This window comes from Ammospiza nelsoni, chromosome 12, assembly GCF_027579445.1.
Source record: "Ammospiza nelsoni isolate bAmmNel1 chromosome 12, bAmmNel1.pri, whole genome shotgun sequence".
NCBI lineage: Eukaryota > Metazoa > Chordata > Aves > Passeriformes > Passerellidae > Ammospiza > Ammospiza nelsoni.
In genome coordinates this window covers 13,931,152-13,955,961 of record NC_080644.1, presented here as the reverse complement: position 1 = coordinate 13,955,961, position 24,810 = coordinate 13,931,152, and the positions used below count along the sequence as shown (strand labels likewise).

Below are 24,810 nucleotides of genomic sequence, written 5' to 3'. Positions count from 1 at the left end.
TTCAGTACCTTTGGCTTCACCACCCCACTAAGGTCTCTCTTGGACTGTGTTTTTGGAGTGTGCTACTTGACATTTGTGTTCCTGTGTTTCTTGGGCAATTCCCTCACCCTCTTTGAGCAATGACTCTGTTGTTCTTCAGATCTTTATGAAAGGTCACTGACTCAGTTGATGCACTTGCTCCTTCCCTCAGTGTTCACTGACCATTATAATCTCCCCAGAATGACAACTTTCAGGGGTAACCTTAACTTAGTCCTAAAGTTCTCATAATAGAGAAGGGTTTAGTTGTCATCTCTTCTACACAGCTGCAAGAAAGTGATTGTTCAGGCAGCCTCCAGCCACGTCACATTTGTGAAGAGTAGCTGTATTCAGAAATCCCAGGAGTATGTGTAGCCACAGGGACAAACCTTTGTGGACTGAAGAAGTGAGAAAATTGAGTTTTTAATGACGCCAGGGTAAAGTGGGAGGAAAACGAGAACAAGACAAAGAAAACCAAGTAAAATGAGCAAAGACTAACAGCTGGATGTGGGCTTTCAGATGGTGCTAGATGACAGTGACAGCATGGTCAGCATTATCTGCACTGGCAGTTCCCAGCATGCAGACTCTGGGCACATCTTCTCAGCTCCAAGGTCTGTTGATACAGGACGTGCCTTTGGACTGGTTCTGGAAGCACTGGCAAGGATGCGAGGGGCAACACGGGTGAGAGCTTTGTGTCTTCCCCAGTGGCCACAGGCTCAGTGCTGAGGCCTTGCTCAGCTCAACACCTTTCCATTTGCTCAGCCACTTCAGGCACTTCTTTGCACCTTCATGCTCCTGCCCTGCTTTGCTGGTCTTCCCAGCTCTGTGTTCTGCTGCTTTTCTCTCCTTGATGCCCATCCTCTCAGCACAGCTTTTGCCTTCAGGGGAGCTGTCTCTGCTAGCTGTTTCTTCCAGCTCTCTGGAGCCACCTTCCCTGCTCCTTATTGCTCATTTGTGCTCCTTCCCTGCCTGTTCCTGCAGGCCCTGAGAGAAGAGCTTTCTGCTAGGCAGGACTCAAACAAATTCCTGCTGCAGCAGCAGAGGCATCAGGAGGAGAAGTGCAGGGAGGTGCAGCAAAGGCTTGAGCAACTGGAGGAGAAATGCCGGAAGTCCAGCAGCCACCAGCAGCATCTTCAGTCTTTAGTAGAAACACTCAGAAGGTGAGTGTCCCCTTCTCCTGCATTCCAGAGGCAATCTGCTTCCAGGTTTGGGAGGTCAGAGGTGTCCTAGGTGAAGAAATCACCTGCCCACCATCTGTAGGCCTCAGTGTGGCTCTCGAGCATTGTCCTGTCTGGGTTTTTCATGCTCTACTGAGACTCCCAAGGCTGTCTGGGAGATGCAGAGCCATGTTGGAATAGAAGACTCCTTCTTGCTGTGCTGCTTCCCTGAATTCTGTTTTTTGTGTGCCCCTGCCCAGCCACTGCTTCTGGCTGAAGGAAGGCAAAATCCTGCCTTCCTTTCCCTTTGCCTCTAGAGGATTTCCTTGGGAGGGAAAGAGCAAGGTCTTCCTTAGCCCACTGCCCCCAGATCAATCCTGGAGTCCTGAAAATGGCATTGCTGACTCTTCAGGCCTCTTGCTTCTTCTGACTGAGCCTTGTCTCTGCAGTGACTGTGCAAACCTTGAGAAAACCAGGGAAGAGCTGCAGGAACAGCTTGGATTAAGGGAGCAAGAAGCTTCATGTCTGCGTCAGAGTAATGCTGAGCTGCAGATGAGGGAGGAGTCAGCCCAGGCAGAAAAGGCAGAGCAGCAGGACAGGATGGAGAGAGCACGCCGTGAGCAGGAGCTCCTGTGAGTGTTAGAGATTTTTCTGGAGCTTGAGGAGGCCCAGTGTGAAGGAACAAATGGTGCCTGCTCCTCTCTTGTAGCATAGACTGTTTTTCTGTAAAAACTTCTTTCCCCTCCTCATAGAGTGAAGGACCTGGCTGCACTTGAGGAAAAGCACTCATTACTGCAGAGTGAGTTGGTAGTCCAGAGACAGACACTGGAGAAATTGCAACTTCAGAAGGATCTGCTGGAACAGGAGAAGGATGAGTTTGCCATGGCTCTGGAGAAGGTATAGACACCTTATTCCTAGGCAGTACTTGTGGGAGTGGGAGCTGTGCCACCAAGATCACCTGAGATGCTGTTTCCGGCAGTAGAAGAGAGGGACACTGTTGTTCTTCTTGGAAAATGATGATCCAACCAGACAGGCTCTTTGGGATCATTGGTCCCCATGATCTTACTGAGAGCTCTGCCCTAGGAATAAGTCAGAGACACCCAGGAGAGGTGGAGTGGTTGCCTGCAGTCCTGGATTTTGCTGCCCTTGTTGTCCCATTGTTCTTTTGCCTCTCCAGGCAGAGCGGTCAGTGGCAGAGCTGACAGGGGCTCAGAACAAGCTGAATGCTGAAAGAGCTGATCTGCAGGCTGCAGCAGCAAAGATGAGCAGCATCAATGAAGCTCTTGCATTGGACAAAGTGGAGCTGAACAAATGTGTGTGGCAGGTGAGCAGAGTTGCCAGAGATGTGCCAGATGTTTGTCTCCAGCTGCTGCTGCTTCTCAGCCTTCTTGGCACAGTCTGGCCAACTGACTGTGGCAGTGTTCCTTTTGTGTCTGAGACAATCTTTCATAGTAATTATTCCTGTACTTTATTTCCTCTATGTTTCTGTGACTCTAGCTGGAGCAAGAGAAGGAAGCTTTGTCTGCTAAAGTGGATGAGATGGAGAGAGCAAAGATCTGTGAGCAGGAGAAGCTGAACTTCTATGAAAGAGCAAACAAAGAGCTCTGTGCAGAGAAAGCCTGGCTAGAGCAGCTACTGAAGGAAGCAGAGGAGCAACGGGAGGAGCTGTGGCTGGAGCTTAGGACACTGGGAGAGGAGAAAGCAGAAACCCAGGAGAAATTCCATCAGGTGACCAAAAGTATGGTGCATCCATGTGGGCACTGGGCTGCTTGGATGAGGGAAGCTTTACTTGGTGGATTCTGCAGTGGTTTTGTCAAGGGAACATGTGGTAGTGCTTGAGGTCACAAGGCTTTGCTTGCTCCTTTTTGGAAATGTGGGGGTGGCTTGCAGAGCTGTTCCACAGTTCTCGGAGTTGTCCTCTGCTTGTACAGAGTCTTTCAGTCCACCTGTCTTTGTTGGCCTCTTTTTTGGCTCTTGATAAGTTGTGAAGAGATAATTGTGTAGTCCATGAATCTGAGTGGGTGGCAAAAGGATCAAATTCTGTAGCTCTGAATCCTTTTTCTGAAAAAAAACCCAGGTCTGCACGTTTCTGTTGATGCTTTTTGTCATGAAGTTGGAGCATGTCCATAGAAGGGAAGGGAGCTGGGGAAGTCTCAGGAGCACAGGTGTGACCAGGAGCAGCTGAGGGAGCTGGGGGGGCTCAGCCTGGAGGAAAGGAGGCTCAGGGAGCACCTTCTTGCTCTCTACAACTCACTGTTACAGGAAGCTGCAGCCAGGTGAGGGTCAGGCTCTGCTTCCAGGGAACAAGGGACAGGAGAAGAGGAAACAGCCCCAAGCTGTGGCAGGGGAGGTTTGCATTGGGTGTTACAGGATAGCTGCAAGAGAAGGATTTGTTTCAGATGGTCTCTGTCAGACAGTCTCAGTTCTGGGGAATGTGGTAGGTTTGGCAAATGCACAGCAGAGGTTTTTCTTTGGCCACATCAGCCAGACATTCATCAGTCACTAAATGTCTGCTCAGCACAAGAGATGCCAAGCATCCTCTCCTTGCAGAGTTGAATATGTGAGGAGGTTACACTTTGATGTGGGTTTTGTTCTAGAAGGGGAAAATCCTGTATATTTTCCCTTGATTCAGCAAGCAAAATTGTTTTCCCCAACTTTCCTGAAAATGTCCAGCACTGAAATAGATCCAGAAAGCAATTTGGTTAGCCAAGTGGCAGTTGTGGAAGATGCAATGTTTGTGAGAGACAACATGGAGTTTGGAGTAGGGATGTTGTACGGAAGGAGCTGTCTGGTCCCAGGTAAGGCAGCAGGGCCTACCACAGCACTTCCAAGGTAACAGTGCCAGAGGCTTCTGGCAGGCCAGGCTATCAGAGCTGCATGGGGCAGGTGCTGTGAAACTTTGAGGCCAGAGCACAGCTGCTCCGTGTCCTCTGGCTGCCTGTCAGGTGGCACTGGCTGGCTCTGCACGGGCTCCCCAGGAAGGGCTTCAGCTGTACCTTGTCCCACTTGCAGGTTTCCCAGAAGCAAGAATCATTGAGCAAAGCTCTGGAGCAGCTGAGCCAGGAATCCTCTGACCAAGGGCATGAACTGGCGCAGGTGGGCAGAGAGAAGGAGCTGCTGGGCCAGGAGAAGGCTGCCCTTGAGGGCCGACTGGCAGCCGTGGAGCGCCACCAACATGACCTTTCCAAGCAGCTGGCAGAGACCAGGTAATGGCAGGGAGCAGGCCCTGGGCAGGACAGGGCTGAAGAGCTGTAATGATAAAAGTGATAAAGACTACACAGAGGTTTATTGTATCCTCTGTGCTTTTCAGATGTAGATTTGGTTGTTGAGGCCAAGTTGGGCTGGGCAGTCTGTGCTATGGCAGGCCATAAGGAAGGCCTGGGCAGTCCCTCAGAGGCCCTGCTCTGCTCTGGAAATGGCCCAGATGGGCCTTCTCTGGACAAGTTTCCGGGTGACCCATTTTCCATCCTCAGGCGTGGGGATCTTGAGCCACGTCGTCCTGGAATAAGCGGCTGTGGGTGTCTGGAGCAAGCAACTCATGTCTGTCCATATTTGCAACTTGTAGGTCAGCAAAGGAGAGCCTGCAATCCAGGCTGTTTGCTGCTCAGCAGCAGATATCACAGCTGGAGATCACCAGGAACCATCTGGAGGCTCAAGTGCTCATAATCACACAGGCCAAGGAGGTGATAGAAGGTGAGAACCTCGTGTGCTTTGTTTGTGGTGCTGCCCCTGCCTAGAGAAGCTGAGCACCCTGCAAAGCTGTCTCTGTCCACAGAGCTTCGGAGGAGTGGTGGGGCTGGAGGCCCTGAAAGGGCCTGCGGTCAGTAAAGTCAGTAAAGAGCGTGACTCTTGTTCTTGGCCATGTTTGCAGGAGAAGTGAAGTGCCTGCAACGTGAGCTGGAAGCAGAGAGAGCTCTCAGGAGGCAGGAGCAGGAAGACACAGCTCAACAGCTCGTGCAGGCAGAGCAGCAGCATCAGGAAAGCCTCAGGCTTCAGGGAACTGCTCAGCAACTGGAAATAAAGAAGCTCCTGCAAGACCTGGTAGGGGACAATATGCTTCTGAATTGTCCAAGCCAGCCCTGTGTGCTGGTGTAGCACAAGCAGAGGCTGAGGGTGTGAAAGGGCAGCAATTCTCTGCCAGAGGCCTCCCGCCGCTGGGCTGGGCAGCAGAGCCAGCAGCTGAGACTTGGAGGAGCATGAAGGCCCCCAGGGTGGTGCTGGGACAGTAAATGCAGCCATGGCTTCAGGGAGGGTGTAAGAGGAGCTCCAGAGCAGGTTGGGCAGTGCCCACCCAAAGCATGGCAGCCCAGGGCAGGATCATCCCCGAGTCCCACCTGCCACAGAGCAGATGCCAACGTGGAGCAGATGCCAACATGGAGCAGATGCCAACAGTGCTGGTGGCTGCAGGCTTGGGAACTCGTTTCCTTTCTTGCTGTGCTTCCATGGTGGACAGAGGGATTAGCTTTGGGCTGGAAGCAAATGGAACAGGCCCCTTGTCCCTGGTCCTTCAGTCCTTGTGACTGGGGCAGCAGAGAGGGGAAGGTGACACCTCCTCTTCTGAGTGCTTGGACTCGGTGCTTGGGAAGGTCTTTGCCAGCAGAAGAGATTCCACAAGTCTGTGAATCCTGCACCTGCTGAGCCTCCTTTTGAATTCCCTGACAGGACACAGTTTCTGGTGTGCAAAAAGCCTGTGCTGTTGTCTTTTCCAGTTGGGGGTTGTGGGAGGGATGGAGCTTCACATCTTTCAGCCACGAGCTTGCCTGGGATCTTGCAAAGTTTTCCTCCCCTCCTCAGGCAAGTGAGCGTGAAAGGCACCGTGCAGAGATGCAGGAGACGCTGGAGCAATGGGGAAAAGAGAAGGCAGAGAGAGAGCAGGAGCACAAGAAGGAGCTGTCTGAGATGAGGCAGAAAGTTGCCACCCTGCTGGCACAACAAGAAGAGGAACGAAGTAGATTTGAAAATGCCAAGCAAGAGGTAATGATTGTGAAAGGAGAGAGAACTGGTGTGATTTTTTGCAAGGCAGGAGCTGTGGGAGATGGCAGGATATGGGGCTGTGTGGAGCATGCGCTCCGTGTCTTCTGCACTGAATTAGGGGAGGTGAAAGCTGAACGGGGCTGTCGTTGGCACCAGGAATGAGCCCTCTCATAGGAAGCCAGGCAGAAACATCAGCTGTCAGCTGAGAGCTTTGTGCTCCTCTTGTGCTCTGTTGTTCTAAGATGTACCTCAGGGTATCTTCACTGTTCTCCTTCTGCTTCCCTTTTGGTGTGTACTGGTAGATGTTCATGGCCAAGGTGAGTTTGTAGGACTTTTCTTTTGTGAGCATGCAGAGGGTGCAGCAAGAATGCTGACAAGAGAACAATCTTTTTAAAGGCTTGCCTGGAGTATTTCTGAACAACAATGCAGAGATATCTTCTGGGCTGTGTTTTAAGTCACTTCCTGGGAAGCTGTGTCTCCCCCAGGGCAGGCAGTGGCCCAGGGCAGCAGCAGCCAAGTGCTCTGAGAGCACAGGAGCCCATCAGTCTTTGCCTCTTGCCACGGGGATGTTGCAGGAGGAGTGTGAAGCCCTCTGCTCTTTCCTCCTGTGCAGGTCCTGCTGGAAGAGCAGAAGGAGAAGAGTGCTTTATCAGAGGCACTGCTCCAAACTCAGGGAGAGCTCATCCGAGCCCGCCAGCAGGTCCAGCAGCTCAGGCAGGAGGTGACAGAGCAGCAAGAGAAGGGGCAGGTAAGTGTGAGTAGGCAGGCAACAGAGGGCAGGGCAGTGACAAGGGCACAAAAGGCAGCTCCTGGGACTGAGGAAGCAAGGGCTGCTTCAGGCCCTGGGAGCACAGAGCCTGGTAAGCTCCAGAGCTCAGCCCCAGGAAGGAAGGCTTGCAGTGGGAGCAGAGCTGGGTACAGAAGCCAAAAGAAGCAGCTGAGGGAATGGGATTTTGAGGCAGCAAGTGGAAAACACTGAGCCTGAGGGCAGGTCCCAGGAAGTGGCTCTGCATTTTGTTGCCAGACCGTGAAGGCAAATCTGCAAGCTGAGCTCGAGGAAGCTCACAGTGAAGCCCAGGCAGCTCAGAGGAGGCACGAGGAAGAGCTACAAGGCCTCAAAGAGGAAATTAATCTCCTCCTTGAGCAGAGGGAGGCTCTACAAAAGCAGGTGAGTGAAAGGGCAGTGGCACTGCAGTCATGCTGGGAGGGGTCTGTGGCCTTCTTGCTTTTCCATGGCAGAGCAGCAGCTGCTGGGCTGAGCCCTGGGACTCTCTTGTGCTCTGGGGGCTCCATGGCAGCTGCTCTGAAGGACACTCAGTGCTCTGCTGAATGTCAGCTGCTGCTCTGGACAGCTGGGCTAGTCCTCTGTGCTGTTGGCCAGCAAGCAGCAGCATGGATTCCTGCTGGCCTCTCCTTGCTAGCCTTGCTTTGGCAGGTGCTTTCTCAGGTGCCCTTGGTGGTGGGCCACTTAGAGCCTGAAACAAGTTGTCCATATCCTTTGTGAATCTGGTGCTCTCAGGACAGGGAGGAGAGGAAAGTTCTCCTTTACCTTTGCTCACAGCCTGTGCTGTGGCTGACAGTGACTGTAGCTGTGGCTGTAGCCTCTGACTGCTTTGTTCTGTTTGATTGGAGGTGGCAGAGTTGACATCTCAGCTGGCAGCCTCCCGAGAGTGCCAGGAAAGGACTGTACAGAGAGCCCAGCAAGATGTGAGGGAGGCCCAGGAAGTGTCCAGGCAGAAGCTGCTGGAGGCTGAGCAGACCCAGAAGATGCTGGAGGAGGCAGAACATCAGAAGAAGGAGCTTCAAGTATATCTGGAGTACCTGGAGAGGGAAAGGAGTCGATTGGAAGAAGTGGCACAGAAAAATTCAGAATTGCAGGCTTCAGTGAATGCCCTAGAGAAGGAAAAAGCCAGGTAAATGAAAGCCTGTGGCACTCTGCATTGTGCTGAATGGATTCCCTCTTTGCCATCTTTGCACCTGCCAGGGGCTCTGGCAGCATTTCCTAAGTGGCAGATTCTGAACTCTCCATGCAGACAGGTCTTATTTTCTGGATGTTCTCTTTCATTTTCTTTTCTTTTAAGCCTTCAGATACAGTTTTTCTGAAGACAAAGGCTTTTGGGGTAGCCCGTTCCCTGTAGGGCATATTGTGTTGTTAGGTGGGTGTGTAGACACTGCCCCAGCTGCACTGTAAGGAGCTGGATCCATCCATCAGCTCCACCTTGGGGCCTGTAACTTGAAGCCTTTGGGGTCTGGATCAGCCTGGCATCTGATGCCTTTTGTTGACATAAGACATTTTAAACCCATGATTTTTTGTCTAAGCCAGATTAAGACAATCACAGAAAGGGTAAGTTTGGAGGCACCACAGTGATTCATCTGATCCCACATACCTGCATACACAGGGCTGTCCTAGAGCACATGGAACAGGGTTGCATCCAGATGGTTCTGGAATGTCTCCAGTGAGGGACACTCCACACCCTCCCTGGGCAGCCTGTTCACGGTCACTGCACAGGGAAGAATTTCTCCCTCCTGTCCAGGTGCAACTTCCTGGGCATCGGTCCCTGCCCGTGGCTCTGGTGCCATCGCTGGGCCCCAGGGAGCAGAGCCTGGGCCCTGCTCTGCCCCTCCTGCACACAGGGACAGCCAGGCCTGAGGCCCCTCTCAGCTGGGGCTCCTCTCCAGGCTGAGCAGCCCCAGCTCCCTCAGCCTTTCCTGGGCTCCCAGATGCTCCAGGCCCTTGCTCAGCTCCAGGAGCTCCTGTCCCTGCTGTGCTGAGGAGCCAGAGCTGGACCCAGCACTGCAGATGTGCCTCCCAGGGCTGAGCAGAGGGGCTGGATCCCCTCCCTGACCTGCTGGCAATGCTGTTCCCGGTGTTTTCCAAGTCCCAGTAGCCCCCTTGGCCACAAGGACCCACTGCTGGCTTGTGGAGAGTTCCTTGTCCACCAGGACCCCCAGGTCCTTCTCCACAAAGCTGCTCCCCAGCAGGTTGGCCCCAGCCTGTGCAGATGCCTGGGGCTGTTCCTGCCCAGGTGCAGGAGCTTGCTGGATTTCAGAAGGTTCCTCTCTGCCCATCCCCAGCCTGCTGAGATCCCTCTGAGGGGATGCACAGAGGCCCTCATGGGCAGGCATTGCCCACTTCATCCAAGCCATTGATGAGCAAGTTCTACAACTTTGGTCCCAGGAGTGAGCCCTGGGGGACACCACTAATGACAGGCCTCCAGTGAGACCTTGTGCCACTAATCACACCCCTCTGGCTTCTGCTGTTCAGCCAGCACTCAGTTCAGCCCATTGCCCACTCCTCCAGCCCCTGCTGCATGAGTTCCCAAAGAGGATGTTGTGAGTGACTGTGTCAAAAGCCTTGCTGACATCAGAGTAAGCAATACCCACTGCTCTCCCTTTGTCCACCCAGGTAGACAGAAGGCAATCAGGTTGGTCAGGCATGATTTATCTTTAGTGAATCTAATGCTGACCATTCCTGATCATCTTCTTGTCCTTCCATGTGGGGAAGAGGAGATCTCCAGCATGAGATACTCCATCACCTTTCCAAGGATTGAGGTGATTGTGACAGGGCCATAATTCCCTGGGTCCTCCTCCATGCCCTTTCTGAAGACCAGAATGATGTTTGCTTTCTTCCAGCCCCCAGGCACCTCCTGATCTCCATGACCTTTCCAAGATAATGGGGAGTGGCCTCACTCTGGTGTCCATGAGCTCCCTCAGCACTCATGGTCACATCTGTCAGGGCCTGAGGACTGGTGGATGTCGAGTTTGTCCAGGCATTCAGTAACCCAGTTCTGATCTCTGAGGGCTGGTCTTGTCCAGTACAGACCGATGCTAATAGAGGCACTCAGGAACTCTGCCTTCTCTGCATTCTCTGTTACCAGGGTCTCCCGTCCATTTAGGAACAGACAGAGACACATCATCCTTGGTTTTCCTTTTGTTGCTGATGTGTTTTAAAAAGCCCTTCTTGATGTCCTTGCCCAGATTTAATTCCAAGGTGGTCCTTGGTCTTCTTTGTCTCATTTCTACTTACTCCAACACTGTCTCTATGTTCATTCCAAGTGGCCTGAGCCTGCTTCCATCTCCTGTGTATGTCATGCTTGCACTTGAGAAATGACCGAAGTTCTTTGTTTATCCACTCAGGTCTCTTGCTTCCTTTGCCCAGTTTCTTGCTCACTAGGATGCATTGTTGTTGAGCCTGGAGGAAGTGATCCTTGAATATCAGCTTGGACCCCTTTACCCTGCAGTGCCTGTTCCCATCTGCTTCTTTCAAGAAGGTCCCTGAAGAGGCTAAAGTTAGCTCTCATGAGGTCTGTGGTTGTAATCTTGCTGCCCTGCTTTTTCCTCACTCCCAGCTGAACTCCACAACCTCATTCATAGGCAGTGCAGCCAAGGCTGACCTCAGGCTTTACATCTCCAGCAAGGCCTTCCCTGATGCTTAGGGTAAGGTTGAGCAGCATGTTCCTTGTGGGATCCTCCACTGCCTGTGGCAGCAAGTTGTCATCAGTGCTTTCCAGGAACATCCTGCACTGTGTGGCTTCTCCAGCTGATGGCAGGGAAGCTAAAGTCCCCCACAAGAACCAGGACCTGTGACTTTGAGATTGCTTTATGTTCCCTGTAGAAAGCCTCATCTACTTCTCTTCCTGTTCAGGTGGCCTCTAGCAAACACCCACAACAATGTCACCCTTACTTGTCTGTCCTTTTATTCTGACCCATAAGCTCTGGACTCACTCATCATCTACCCCAGACAAAGCTTGACACATTCCAAGTGTTGCCTCACACAATGGTCAACTCCACCACCCCTTCTGAGGCACCCAAGGATATGAATGTCTCTCATGGCCTTCTGTTGCCTTGTTCTACAGGCTGACTCTGTCTCTGGAAGAAAAGGATCTGAGCCTCAGAACCCTGGAAGAAAACAACCTGGCCCAGATCAGTCAGGTGTCTCAGCTTCATTCTGCCCTTACCCAGGCTGAGGAGCTCCACTCAGAGCACAGAAGAGAAGTGCAGGAGCTCAACAAACAGGTAAGCTGTGCAGTGGCATCCTCTTCTCCAGGGACACACAACAGCACCTTTGCCTTGGAGGCCCCAACCTCTTTCCCCTGCCAGCAGCATCCACAGCTGCCGTGTTCTGCCCGGGGCTGCTGCTGCACCCTGAGCCTGAGGCTGGATCTGGTGTCAGCTGCAGAAGTTTTCCCCCATCCTCTCCCGGGTCCCAGCAGGAAATGTGGGAGGAGAAGCAGCAGCAGACTCCTCTGGAGCTTCTCTGTCCCTCTGTTAGCCGTGTTGTCTCAGACAGAGTGGGTGCCTGTGCCAGGCTCTGAGCAATGTGGGGACACAGAGGTGGCTGTGGCAGGCTGGGCAGGGCACTTCCAGCACAGCCAGTTCAGCCGCTGTTCAGAGCTGCAGCCCAAGGATGCCCATTGCCTCCCTTTCCCTATTTTCTCTCCATTTGTCTCCATTGCAATCCTTGCTTCTGTGACTTCTGGGTTTGGCATGTTTTTGGCCTGAAATGATTTCTCCTTTGTTGCTCTCCCTGCAGCCCACTCTGCTGCCTCAGGAGCAGCCATGTCCCTGAGGCTGTGTTCATCCATCTTTCAGATCCAGGCCCTACAGGATGCAGTGCTGCAGATGGAGGCTTCCCAGGCAACTCGGCAGAAGCAGCTGCTGAAGGAGCTGGAGGAGTCCCAGGCAGGAGAACGCTCTTTGAGGGACTCTGTGCACGTGCTGGAGGCTGAGGTGTCTGAGCTGCGTGTGAAGCTCCAGAGCTCTGATGACAGAGCAGAGGCCTTGGCCACACAGTGTCAACAGGCCAGTGGTGCCCACCAGGAAACTCAGTCCCAGCTGGACAAACTGCTCTTAGCTCTCCACCACATGATCAGGGTCAGCAGGGACTTGGTCACTTGGAGCTCAGGTAAGTGTGGGAGGCTGGGTGTGCAGGTGGAGTGAGGGGTGTTCCTGGTCACCCTGGTATCACACACTCACCCTGTCAGTTTAGGCTGACTCAGGCCTTGGGAAGTCTTGACAGTTTGACTTCCCTGCAGAGACACAAGTCCATGTTTGTATGTAGAGAAATGATCAGAGTCAGGAGGGAGAAGGGACCAAGTCCTGTCAAGCCCAGGGCCCGTGCAGTTGTCTCTGGGGCAGTGCTGACATTAGTGGTTGTCAGAATAATGTCAGCCTGTGACACACATCCTGCTGCAAGGCGAGCTCTAGGACAATGACAAAGGCACCTCCTCCTAGGTAGAGAGGCCTTGTTTGTTGGAGACTAGTGGATTAAATCTTGAAACAGAATATCTTCTCTTTTCAGAAGAGGATCATGTCATGGGCCTAACTGCTTCTCAGGCCGGGGATGTCTCCACAGAGCTCACAGTGGACAGAGTGGCAGCAGCTCTGCAAGACCTGCAGCAGCACCTGGAGCATTCCCAGAAAGATCTGGTAATGTGTGCCCAGTGCACCCAGAAATCCTGTGTTGCTGTTGGGCTGCTGCACAAGCACTGTGCCAAGGCCATGATGGGTGTGAGTCCTTGTAGGGGGGTTGGTTCACTGCCATGGGGAGCAAGGAGGATCACAATCACATCCACCAGTACAGTCCAGCTGCCCTCTCCCACATGGGCTATTTCTTCTTTAGTGTTTGTAGCCCTTTGTCTCCTGCCAGCAGTGGCAATGGCAGGTGATTCTGCTCCACTTGTCTCTTCCAGAATGATGCAAGGAACAGGATACAGGCCTTGGAGCTGGAGCTGGTCACGAGGCAGGATCAGATAGACAATCTCAGAGCCAGCAATCAGGAGCTGCAGATACAGTTGGATGAAAGTCGGGCAGGTACAGCTTCTCCTTTCCCACCCACTGTCCCATGCTGTCTCACCCGTGGGGATCTCACTGATGCCTCGCAGAGGAAAAGTGCCCATAGCAGAGGGGGAAAACAGCCAGCAGGAGATTTCTCCATCCAAGTGCCAGTGAAAGCTTTCTCCTGAGAAAGATGCTGTGGCTGGCAGTGCCATCTGGCTGTGCTAGGGCTGATCCCGTGCACAGCTGGTGCCTCTCAGGTGCTGTGTCTGTGCTAAGGAGCTGTACCTGGATGCCTCAGCTCCATTGCCCCAAACTGCAGGCCCTGCCAGTGTCTCCAGGCTATTGGCCTCTCTGGAGCAGGCCTGCACAGGCATCCCTCTCCTTTGTCTTGGCTTGCTCACTCTGCTCTTGGCATGTGCAAACACACTTTCCTATCCCTCTGAACCTTGCCCCTTTCATTCCTGCCTTTTTCTGTGCCTGGAATTTTCCTTCATTTCTGTCAGCTTTGGAGCCTTTGTGGGCTTAGGGCCTGGCAAACACAAGCAGGTAGAGAAGACAGTGCTGTTGAATCTGCAGGATGCACATCAGCTTAACTTGAATTTTCTTTTCCTCTCCTCCTTCCCCTTCCCTCCTGCAGCAATGTTGAAGGCAGAACACCAGAAGACCTCTCTAGAAACTGCCTTGAAGGAAGAGACCATTACCCTGAAGGAAGAGGCTGTGGCTCTCCGTCAGGAGGTGGCATCTCTGAAGAAGAAATTGGAAAACCTGGAGAAGGAAAGGAAAGATGTGCTGGTGAGATTGGCAGATGCCATGAATTGCCATTTCCTGGCTATGTTTGGACCTTGTGTTCATAGTTCTGACAAGCACCTTTTCTCAGTTTAATTTTCCAATTGCATTCTTCTGAATAAGGAAGAGAAGATGTTGTAGTCATGGGCAAAGCCAGTTAATGCTGAGGCTGCTGATTTTCCTCCATGCTGGGTTTCTGTGCCCTAGAACCTTTAGTTCTCAATGTCCTCAGTGTCCCCACTGACATTGCATGGTTTGGGGAATTCCTGGTGTCCAATCCCATGTTTAGATTTCTAAATATCTGGATCTGGAAGGAGGGGAGAGTCCCAAGTTTGCTGTTAAGAGAAAGGTGTTTGTCCTTGGCCATCGGAGAGCAGCCAGTGGGAAGAGAGGAGAGGAAAGGCAAGTGCTGATCCCCAGCAGGACGTGTGCCTGCAAGGGGAGAACTCGTCCTGAGTGGCAGCAGAGAATGACAGACTGATGTGGCCATTGCTGCTGCCAGAGAGGGCAGTGGGGCTCTGGGGGATGGAGCCATGGAAACTCTACACAGGAGAGGTGGAAAACCACTGCTGTCAGCCCAAGGGCAGGGAATGAAAGGCTGGGGCTGTTTGCTCTTCCCTTCCTCCCTGATGGAGAGCACATCCTCGTGGCACTGCCTGAATTCTGCTTAGCGTGCACTTGCAATCCTGGCTGCAGTTCTGGCAGCTCCTGCCCAAAGGAGCACTGGAGTGGAGCTGCAGGAGGTCAGGGAAGGGCAGAAGGGAAGCTGGGACAGGCTGAGTGAGCTGGGAAAGATGCAGCATCAAGGGGGGCCCAGCAAAGCTCTGCAGCATCCCGAGGGGCAGAGAGAGAGGGGCAGCCTGTGCCTGTCCCTGCAGCAGGAGTCCAGATCTGGTATGAAAAGCAAAGGGAGAGAGGGAATGAGTGACCCTTTTTCTCCCTGTTTTGGCAGCATGAACAGGACAGGCTGCAGGCAGATAAAGAAAAACTAGAGTGTGAGATAAAACTTCTGGAGGAATCAGTCACAGCCTCTGAAACCCGAGCAAATACAGCAATAGACAAGAATCACTCTCTTGAACAAGAACTCCAAACTGCCCTGTCCATGTTAAAAATTAAAAATGAGGAAGTACAAAACCAGGGGAAGAAAATGGAGATTCTTCAGAAAGAGGCAGCAGAGACCAAAGCTTTGCAGGAGCATCTCACTCATGTGACTGCCATACTGTCAGAGAGGGAGGGAGAAATGAAGTTGTACCAAGAGCAGATGAGAATGTTGGAAAAGCAGAAAGAAATGCATAAAACTGCTCTTAATCAGGTTATTAAGGACATAACAGAGAAAGAACAGAAGACAGAATCCCAACAGGAACAGATACAGGAGCTGGAGAAGCAGCAAGAAAAGCAAAGGATTGTTTTAAGCAAAATGAGCCAAGAGCTGGAAGAGAAGGACCAAGAGATCAGGTCCCAGGAAGAGCTGATAAGGGAGCTGGAGAAGCAGTTAGAATTGCAGAACTCTGCTGTCAGCAGGGTGAGCAAAGAGCTGGAGGAGAGACACCTGGAGATCAAATTCCAGGAGGAGAAAATAATGATTCTAGAACAGCATGGTGCAGTACAAGTCAGAAATCTGCTTGTTGATCTTGATGATATGAAAGGAAACCTGAAGGAGAAAGGGTTGGAGCTTCTTTCTCTGACTCAGCAGATTCAAGAACTGGAAAAGGAGAGAGAAGATGTGAAATCTCTAAATGCTAGCCTTGAGCACCTGAGAACTATTCTTAAGGACAGAGAGAGTGAGTGTGATGCTCAAAGGGAAGAGTTAAGGCTCCTGCAGCAGTACAAGGAACAGCAAGACAGGCATCTGCAAGAGCTTCTTGATAAAGTAGAAATCATGACACTTTCTTTATCTAAAAAAGAGCAAGAGCTTGAGTCACAGCAAAAGCAAATGCAGGAAGTTGAAGAAGTGATGGAAATGCAGTTAAAGACTGTCCGGGACCAACTGGAGCAGACCTTAGCAACCTTAAAAGAAAAAGACAGACTTATGGACATCCAAAAGCAACAAACAAGGAGCTATGAGGAAAAAAAAGAGGAACAGATTAATGTCTTGCACAGAGACTTAGAATACTCTCGAACAATATTGAAAGAAAAGGATTTAATGATTGAATCTCAGAAGGAACTGATTGAGACCTTCCAAAAACAAAAGCAAGACTCTGAACAGCAGAAGCAAATTCTGCATTGTCTTCAAGTGGAACTAAAGGAAAAAGAGCAGGAAATTTTGTCCCTTAGAAAGCAATGTGAGGCATGCAAGGAAAAGGAGGAAAAGCTTGAAGCTGAGCAAAGAAATTTCCATGCAACAGCACTGAGTCTGAAAGAAAAAGAAGACAAGATTTGTGTTCTGGAGGACACCATCACAAAGCTTCAACAGCAGAAGGAAGAGACAGCAGTGCAGGCTAAAGCCATACTGCAAAAACTAGAATATGCTGAGTCTTCTCTTGAAGCTAAACATCAAGAGATAGTGGCTTTGCAAGAGCATGTCCAGGACCTTCAAGAGCAGAAGGAGGTGGCAGGCAAGCAGGCCAAAAGTCTAGAGCAGGATCTAGACAAAGCAAGCCAGATGTTGAAGAAGAACCATTTGGAGTTCCTCAAGCAGACAGAGCAAATGAACACGTTCCAGCTTCGTGAAGAAAGCATGAAAGTAGCGCTAACATCATGCCAGAAACAAGTGACTCTACTTGAGGAAGTGGTGAGGAAGAAAGATGAGGACAATGACACTCTTAGGCAAAAACTCCAGCATGTAGAAGAAGAACTGAAGACTTTGCAGAATCTCCAGCTTAGGTTAACTGAGAAGAATGAAGGGGTTAGACATGATGGAGAGCAAGAGTTCCTGAAAGAAACCTTCCCTGAAAGAGAAGGAGAGATCAGGGCTCAAAGTGAGCAAAAGCAGATAGAAGTGGAAATAAGAGCTCTTCGGGAAGATCTCCAGCACGTTCAGCATACTCTGACAAAGAAGGATAAAGAGGTCAAGTACCAGACAGACAAAGTCAAGTATTTAAAGAAGACTCTAATAGAGAGAGAACAAGAACTTAGGAGGCAGAGTGAACTCCTGAAAGAATTAACATTGGCTTTGCGATGGAAAGATGAAGGGGAAACCCTAAAGAAACAAATCCAAAAACTCCAAAAATGGGAGGAAGAGGAAGCAGAGAAGAGGAAAATTCTCCAAGAGAGGGACTATCTCTTGCAAAGGCAGAAGGAAATTACCCAACAGTTAGAAGCTGAGAGGGAAGCCAATGGCAAAGACCTGGAGTGTGTGACTGCTGCTTTGAAGCAGAGGGAAAGCAGAGAACATGAATGGAGAGAGAACGCTCAAGTCCTGAGTGCTGCACTGAGCAAGAGTGAAATGGCCAATGGGAATCTGAAGAAGGAGATAACCATCCTGCAGAGAATGATTTCAGAGAGAGACACAGACCGATTTCGTCAACAGGTAGGCACTGGCATTGACCTTCAGTCCACTGCAACACACCTGAATTATTCCAGTGATGTTTCCCAAGAAGAGGTGGGTCTCTATCCCTGTCAGTGCAGGCCTGCTTGGGTAAAGCAGCCTGGGCTGCAGCAGGCAGCCTTGTCTGTGTGCCTGACTCCAGCCAGAGGCCATTGACTGCCAGATTGTTTTCTGGCACACCCAAAATGACTGATCCAGCTCTGGAGCTTGATGGTCAAATCATCTCCAGGCCAAAAGCTGGGCATGGGGAGCTGCTTCTCCTGTGCCCACAAAAGGGGAGGCAACACATAGGGGTTTGGAATTGGTGTGGGAAGGAATGGAGCAGGTGAGCAGAGTGATGAAATAAACCCAGCTGAGTATTGTACCAAGAGGGCTCAACAGCAGCTGCACTGCTGGTGCTTTGAGGATGCTTCCCGAGATGGAGATTTCTGAGGGGTAGTTTTTCCTGTGTGTTAAAAGAATGGGATTTCTTTTATTGCCTGGTCAGATTAAATTCTTTATTTTGCATTCAGGACATGTTTGTACTGCAATTCAAAAATCACAGAGGCAAACTTGTGTGTATTTTTCCAAAGTGGACTTAGTCAGATCCTGCTAGTGGAACAGTTGCAATAGCCTGTGCTGCAGCTTTGCCAAGAATTTGCCTATATCCTGGTGTCCATTAGTATATTGGCATGTAAAAAGTGCTACTAAGAAAACACTGTATTTATGCATTATACATTTACTTATGACTTAAGAAATATTACTTGCAGCCTGATCTGGGATGCTGACAAGTATTGAGATCTGTTGATGGGAAGTAAAGATGTGACAAGGGCAAGAAATGTGAAAAGAGCATGAGATTTCAGTTACATCCATGTAGGTCAGGTATGCAAGAACATTCAGTCAGGTAATGCAGTGACATCCACACAGATATTTGTTTACTGCTGATACCAAGACTGCATTTATAGGTGCTTCAAGGAGCAGTTCGTGAAGAAAGGCACAAAGTAGAAGGAGGAATTTCCAAGCAATGCTTGTGGCCTGATTGATAACGTGGTATTTTCAAAGAGCAGTTCTGTATGACAATGTGACAGGTAAAGAGAATAGAGAAAAAAACTGCACTGTTTTATCACTGCAGAAATGCATGCTTCACCCACATCTTGCACATTTGGTTGTCTAAGGACAGAGAGCAGAAGTGTAGGTAAGAGAATTTACAGTGATGATCAAAAAGGATGACCAAAGATGGTAATTAACTTCCCCAAGGGGAGTAAATGTTTAAGTATTCCCAACTGAGAAGAAATGGCTGAGAGAGAGAGAGAGAGGTGGAGTTACTACAGAGCTTTGTAAAACCATGAAATGGCTGGATAGGAAATTAATGCTTCCAGTGTCTGAAAACCAGAATGGGGAACACTGAAAAAAAACTAGCAGGAAGCAGATCCAGAGCAAAGTACTCAATTCTCCAAGGGGATTTGGAGGAGGGTCCCTAGAGAGACGGTGTGTTGTTTTGGCCTGTGGACAAGGAGAAGAAGAAGGCCCTTAGCACTGTGCATTCCTGCTGTGGTCACTTTCTCCACTGTATCAATTCTGACACCCTTCTAACATTTATGTGGCACCAGCTCATGGCATCTCCTTTCTGAATGCCCAGCAGGCTCTTGCTGAAGGGGAGCAGCTGTCATGGCTGTCAGAGAAGAGACTCATGTTGCAGAGCCTGGAATGTCTGCAGCGAGCAGTTGCAAAGCTGGAAGATGAAAAGGTGAAGCTCAACCAACAAAACACTGAACTCAGGAGGACTCTTGAGCAGGTAAATTGGGCTTTGACTGCCTCTGCAGAGCCTCAGGCTCCTCTGGAACTCGGCACCTTAGGCCAGGCAGTGCTTTGGAGACCTCTGCTTGTTCCCTTGCCTCTCCCTGTCCCTGCTGTGGCCCAGCCCTTTGTTTGCTCTCTCTCTTGTGGCAGCCCATGGCTTTCACAAGGGCTTTCACTGCGCTGCCTCCCTCCCTGGCCCCGTGTCCCTGCACACACACACTGGCCTCTCTTGCACAGCTTCCAGCGAGAGCTTTTTGCCCCCAGTGTGGTCTGGTGCAGTTCAGGGTCTCAGAGCAGGGATCTCCTTCCTTGATGTCCAGAGGTGCTTTTGCTCCATGTTTGCTGACAGATTTCTCTGACCCTCTCTCCCATCCAATGTGCAGGTGGAACACGAACGGAGGAGACTGAAGAGATGTTTTAGGGGTCGGTTACTCCCAGATGCCTCTGGATTTTCTCTCTCTGAGTCTGACCAGTGCAAGTCGCCTGCTTCCAGACAGGTGAGAACATTTTTTTTTGGTACGAGGAGGCTTTGGTCATACGGAGGAATGATGAAAAATCCCAGTGGCAGCAGCCCTCCAGTAGAGACCTAACAGAAGTCAAATATTGTCTGTGGTTGTGACCAAACAGACTGATAGAGCATCCTTTCCTTTTCTTCACAGGAGGAGTCTCATGCTCACTGCAGTCAGCGCTTGGCTGAGTTACAGAACCAGGTGAGGAGTAGGAAAACTTTCCTCCAAAGGCTGCTGTGGCTCTTCTCATGGGCACAGCTGTGCCTGCTGCTACAGCCTGAGTTGTGTTTGGCTCTTAGGAAGTGAGCACAGGAGGTGTTGTCAGTTGTGCACCTGTTGGCAACAACCAAATATCCTTTTCCTTGGTCTTGTTTCTGACTTGTCTAGATTAGGCGGTGGGGGAGAGAGATAGGATGAAATTCAGAGCACTGGAAGTTACCTGAAAATATCAGAATCATAGAATCATAAAATGCTTAAGGTTGGAAAAGCCCTCTCAGATAATCTAATCCAACTATTAAACCAGATTGTCAATCCCAGCACTAAACCATGGCCCGAAGTGCCACAGCCACATGTTTTCTGAACACTTCCAGAGACCATGATTCCACTACTTCCCTGGGCAGTGTGGACCAGGATGTTCTCCTTTGTTGCCTGTTTCCATTTTCCCTTGACTCTGTAACAGTGGAGCTTGCATTTTAGTAGAAATCCAGGGACCTGAGACAATGCCAGAGGTTTATTATTCCACTGGGCTTATTTGTCCACATTGTGCTCTGCTCCTGTATGGAAAGCTCTGAAGTTGGGGAAAGGGAGAGTTTGCGCCCTGTCCCTCAGCTCAAGTAGAAGAGTCCTCCAGGAGCTCAGGGGAGCAGCAGCCTCTGTGTTGAGGCACAGCCTGTGGAGAAAGGGGTCAGTGGCCCAAATGTGTGCTCTGGAAATCAGAGCTGGGTTCCTAAATCCTGTTGAGAGTCTCTATAATAGACCTGTGTTGGCTGAGGGATGTACATGGGAAGGGTTTGGCAGGCTTGAGCTGGACTTGTTGATGCTCTGAGCTCTGTTGTGTGTGGGAGCCTGTTCCTTTCCCCTTGCCCAAGGGCAGAGTGTTGGTGAGGGCTGGAGTTGGAGGCTGTGTGTGCCCCGAGAGCCGGTACCGTGGGGCTGCAGGTGCTCCTGTCAGCGTGGGCTTGTCTGAGCGGGGCCTTGTGCCTCTTTCAGGTGTCCCTGCTGCAGTCACAGCTGGCCCAAGAGCGACAGCACTGTCAGAATTACATTGAGAGCTGTGCAAGGACCAGGCAGGAGCTGTCAGACCTTCATCAGGAGCTGTCCTGCTCCTTTGCAGCTGTGCTCAAGGAGCCCGAAGTTGCTGTTCTGGAAGAAGAGACGCGGAAGCTGGATCAGTCTCTGAACCTTAACTCTGCACTGACACCCCTGGACCATCATTCTCTGGAGAGACAGCTGGAGCATCCAAGAGCCAGACCTGCCAGAAGCAATGATGACCTGAGGTAACAGCACCTCTGGTCTCCATTTGAATGGAACAATTTCTCCTAAGACAAAGAGCTCATGGATGTGAGAAATGGGGTCAGCTCCTCAGGACAGGGCTACTCCCTGCCTTAAACATCCGTTGGTCTCACATTCGGCTGGTATCAAACCTCACCTTATGTTGAGGATTAGGATCTACAAAACATTATTTCATTAAGTAGATGATTTCTGGGACTAAAATGTGAATATGTGAGAACAACAACATAGGTAAGGAGAAGGAATGATGCATGGAGAATGAAGCCGGAACAAAAAAAAACTAATCCTTGAACAGTAAGACTTGTGGGTGACATCTGTCTGAGGGCAGCTACTTAAAATAAAAGGACACAAAGAGTGTGCTACAAACAATTAAAGTAACATAACAGTTGGTGGTGTTTGCATTTGCAAGCATTTCCTAGGGACAGGTATTTTAATTTTTTTTAATAAAATGTTTTTCAGAAGAAAATTATACTCATTTTCACTGTCGCAATGAGGCTACTGCAAGCTCTTACAGTTTCCCTTCTTGAGGGCAGAGGTGTTCCCTGCAACAAGTAACGAGAATTTGAGGTGTTATCAAACAAAGGGGTGAAGAGTGCACAGCAGGGATCAAAGTTCAGTGAGAAATGAGGCTGCCCTTCCCTTCTCCCTTCCCTTTTTCCCTCCAAAGCACTGATGGCTTTGCCCCAACAGCAGCCCCAGGGACAGCTCAGCTGCTCTCCACAGGCTGTCAGTGCCCAGCTCCAGCCCTGCCACAGCCCGAGGCCACAGATGCATGGGGAGGGTGTCCTGGTGAATGGTTAAACTGAAAATCACAGACAAAGACTCTCTAACTCATCAAAGTTAGAAAGTGTTATGTTTATCACACTGGTGGGCAGCACCGTGGGGATCGTCCCCAAAATGCGTGACTGTGCTGCAAAAGTATTTTTGCCTTCCATTTATTTCCCAAAATAATACATATGCGTATCCCCAGCACCTCCCATCCCCGCTTTGTATTAAAATGATTTTATTAGTCCTTCATGCCTGGGCAATTCTTCCCTTGAATTGGGTGGGTGATCTCAAACTGGTTCAGTGGTCCCAAGGATTAAGTCAGAAAAGCCCGGTCAGGTCTCTGGGACCCTCTGACACAATCCAAACCCCCCTGCTTCATGATGGATTGACATAAAGTCCAGGTTATGGGCATTGTCCTACTGGTTTCACTATGTTCCTATAATGGTTCCCCTGCTCCACTTCCTTTTACAAATTAGTTCATTGTGGCCACAGCTCTCTTCACAGAGAGAAGCAGGCACAACTTCCCAAGGATTTTTCCTGAGGAAGGCAGTGAGAACCTCAGAGAAGAAGAGAAAACAATTCTTATTTCTAGTCACTGCTCCTGTTGTTTTTGCACATGCGGAATCTGTTATGGAGATTGTTTACCAAAAGTGATTTGGTTAATTGGACACCAGTGAAAGTTGGTTTAAGTGATTAGCCAATCACTCAAAGCTGTGTCCTGGCTGTCTCGGACAGTCATGGGTTTTTTTTACTAGTATAGTAAGAGTAAGAGTATAGTATAGTATAGTATAGTATCTTTTTAGTATGTAATTTAATATAGTATTAGTGTAATATGGTATAGCTTAATAAAGCAATTGTTCAGCATTCTGAATCATGGAGTCAGAGCACATTACTCCTTGCCAGGGGATTGCCTTTCTACCATAGTTCATAATATAACAATTAGCTTTAGCATCTAATAATCATTAACCTATTGTTGGTGTATCTAACTTCAATATGAATTGGTTCTAACGCTCAACTAAAATCTTAACGCTTTAAAATCATGATTCACTGGGCAGAGAGAGCTGCTGTCCACAGCGGCTGAATCTCCTTCCTATGCTGCCCACACTGCTGGCAATGCAGTCCAGGACATGGGTACTTTCTGGGCCAGTGCAGGGAGAGGTGTCCTCTGACTCTTATCCTGTCAGAGTCTTATCTTATCCTCTTAGCTTACTTGTCCGCCCAGCAACCCTGTATCTACAGGGTCTCTAGGTCATCTATAGGGTCTCTGAGGAGCTGGCCAGGCTCAAACACAGATGAAGGAAGCTGGAACCCCCTGCTTGGTGCCCTCATTCAGCTGCTTTCCTGCCCTAAATCCTCTTTTCTAGTTCCCCCATGAGGTGCCAGGGCTTCAGTGCAGGGGGCAGAGCAGAGTGCTGAGAGCCAGGCACTGGGCAGCAGCAGCAGCATCTCCATCTCCAGGAGTGGGCAGGGGTCCCCCACAGTGCCCACCATGGCCCTCAAGCAGCCGAAGGCGTGAGTGGGTCTGGGGGCATCACTGGGGGTTTGTGGGGGCACACAGGGCATGGCTGGAGCGCTCTGGGGGTCACGGGTGGCTGTTGGTGGGGCAGGGGCTCGGGGGGTGCTGGGGAGCACTGAAGGGTGACTGGGGGAGGTGGGGACTGCAGCGGTCAAGGCTCACAGGGAGGGGTTTTCAGGGGCTGCTGGATGTCTTGGTTTTGACTGAGAGAATTTTCTCCCAGAAGCTGCTCCAGCACTGTTTTTTGTATTCAAAGTGAGAACAACGCTGGTAACATGCTGAATCAGAGCCCCGTGGAGCTCACTCCAAGGCAAGGACTTTTCAGTGTCCCATGCTCTGCCAGCAAGGGGAGCATGGCCAGGAGACCCGACCCCAACTGGGCAGGGGGATATTCCTGGCCACAGAACCTCCTGCCCAGTACAGAAACTGGGAGGGGGCTGGGAGCCAGCGATTGCTACTGGGGAACGGGCTGGGTATTGGTCAGTGGGTGATGAGCAGCTACTGGGCACTGCTGGTTTCTATTGCATTCTCTCTCCTTTTCACTGGTCAAAGCAGAAGTGGTAATAGCAGTAATAAAATGTTTAGTTTTGTTTCAATTATTAAGGCTCTTTTTGTGTCAATCTATGGGTTTTACCTCTTCCTAATTTCCCCAGTCTCACCAGAGCAGAGACTGGCTGTGTGGGACTGAGTTCCTGGCTGGGGTTAAACCACGACAGTCCTTCTTGGTGCTCAACTGGGGCACAAAGAGTTGAGATAACAACAGATCTGAGGAGACCATGTTAAAACACAGCTGTAAGCATCTCGCGTATTTATTTAATAGCTGTGGGTCACAGTTTGCTCTCGTGATTCCTGCCCGTGCGCTCACAGGTGCATTTTATAAAACCCTTCCTGGTGGGTGTAGTCCCATGGAAATGTTCATCCTCCCTGGCTCTGGGCTAAGGTTATCACTCTGTTGTGGTTGATAACACGGGGCTGTGGTACGAGAGGACGGCTGGATCAAAGCTGCCGGCTGTGCTCGGCATTGCCGTCCCCGCTGGGCTTCGGGAGCCATCCAGTGGGAACTGCCCATAATTACACCTTTGGAAAGAGGCAAACTAGAAATCAGGCAGCTGTTTTTCCTGACAGAGGGGAGTCAGGCACGAATCGGGCTCTTACGCTGAGGTTTCGTGGTTTTAAGTCCTGATAGATAGAAGACCTGACATTGGTAAAGTTAGGCAATCAAGAGATCAGGCAGTTGTTTTAGTGTAAAGTCCTGAGCGTCAGGCAAATTTGAAGTTTGGTGGAGGAGGCTGAAGCTCCTCAAACAAGATTTTTCTTGAGATTACCTGTCAGTAGAGGCACCTTTGAGATTTTTTTCTGTTGAGACCCAAAAAATGGGAGGGTGTAATAGTAAGAAGACAGACAAGAGATTGAGGAATATACCTCCCAATAGTCCCTTAGGGGAAATGTTAGAGAAATGGGATTCTATAGAGGCCACGGAGGGATTAGATAAGGTGAAGATGATCCACTACTGCGTAGAAGTCTGGCCAG

At 50.4% G+C, this 24,810-nt stretch overlaps 1 protein-coding gene across 1 annotated transcript in view; it reads left to right on the top strand.

Annotated features, from left to right (window-relative positions):
* CEP250 (centrosomal protein 250) overlaps positions 1–21,465 on the top strand; it is a 28,486-nt gene extending 7,021 nt beyond the window's left edge. The window contains exons 10-32 of the mRNA XM_059480562.1: positions 535–696; positions 997–1,175; positions 1,622–1,804; positions 1,925–2,069; positions 2,350–2,496; positions 2,670–2,900; positions 4,185–4,378; positions 4,738–4,865; positions 5,044–5,213; positions 5,967–6,146; positions 6,760–6,894; positions 7,171–7,314; positions 7,779–8,059; positions 11,003–11,162; positions 11,739–12,051; positions 12,448–12,575; positions 12,839–12,959; positions 13,564–13,718; positions 14,665–17,253; positions 18,818–18,973; positions 19,362–19,475; positions 19,638–19,688; positions 20,697–21,465. Of these exons, the coding sequence (XP_059336545.1) occupies positions 535–696; positions 997–1,175; positions 1,622–1,804; positions 1,925–2,069; positions 2,350–2,496; positions 2,670–2,900; positions 4,185–4,378; positions 4,738–4,865; positions 5,044–5,213; positions 5,967–6,146; positions 6,760–6,894; positions 7,171–7,314; positions 7,779–8,059; positions 11,003–11,162; positions 11,739–12,051; positions 12,448–12,575; positions 12,839–12,959; positions 13,564–13,718; positions 14,665–17,253; positions 18,818–18,973; positions 19,362–19,475; positions 19,638–19,688; positions 20,697–20,987 (6,357 nt within the window). The 3' untranslated portion in view covers positions 20,988–21,465. The remainder of the gene's footprint in view (positions 1–534; positions 697–996; positions 1,176–1,621; positions 1,805–1,924; positions 2,070–2,349; positions 2,497–2,669; positions 2,901–4,184; positions 4,379–4,737; positions 4,866–5,043; positions 5,214–5,966; positions 6,147–6,759; positions 6,895–7,170; positions 7,315–7,778; positions 8,060–11,002; positions 11,163–11,738; positions 12,052–12,447; positions 12,576–12,838; positions 12,960–13,563; positions 13,719–14,664; positions 17,254–18,817; positions 18,974–19,361; positions 19,476–19,637; positions 19,689–20,696) is intronic.
* Positions 21,466–24,810: the final 3,345 nt, after the last annotated feature.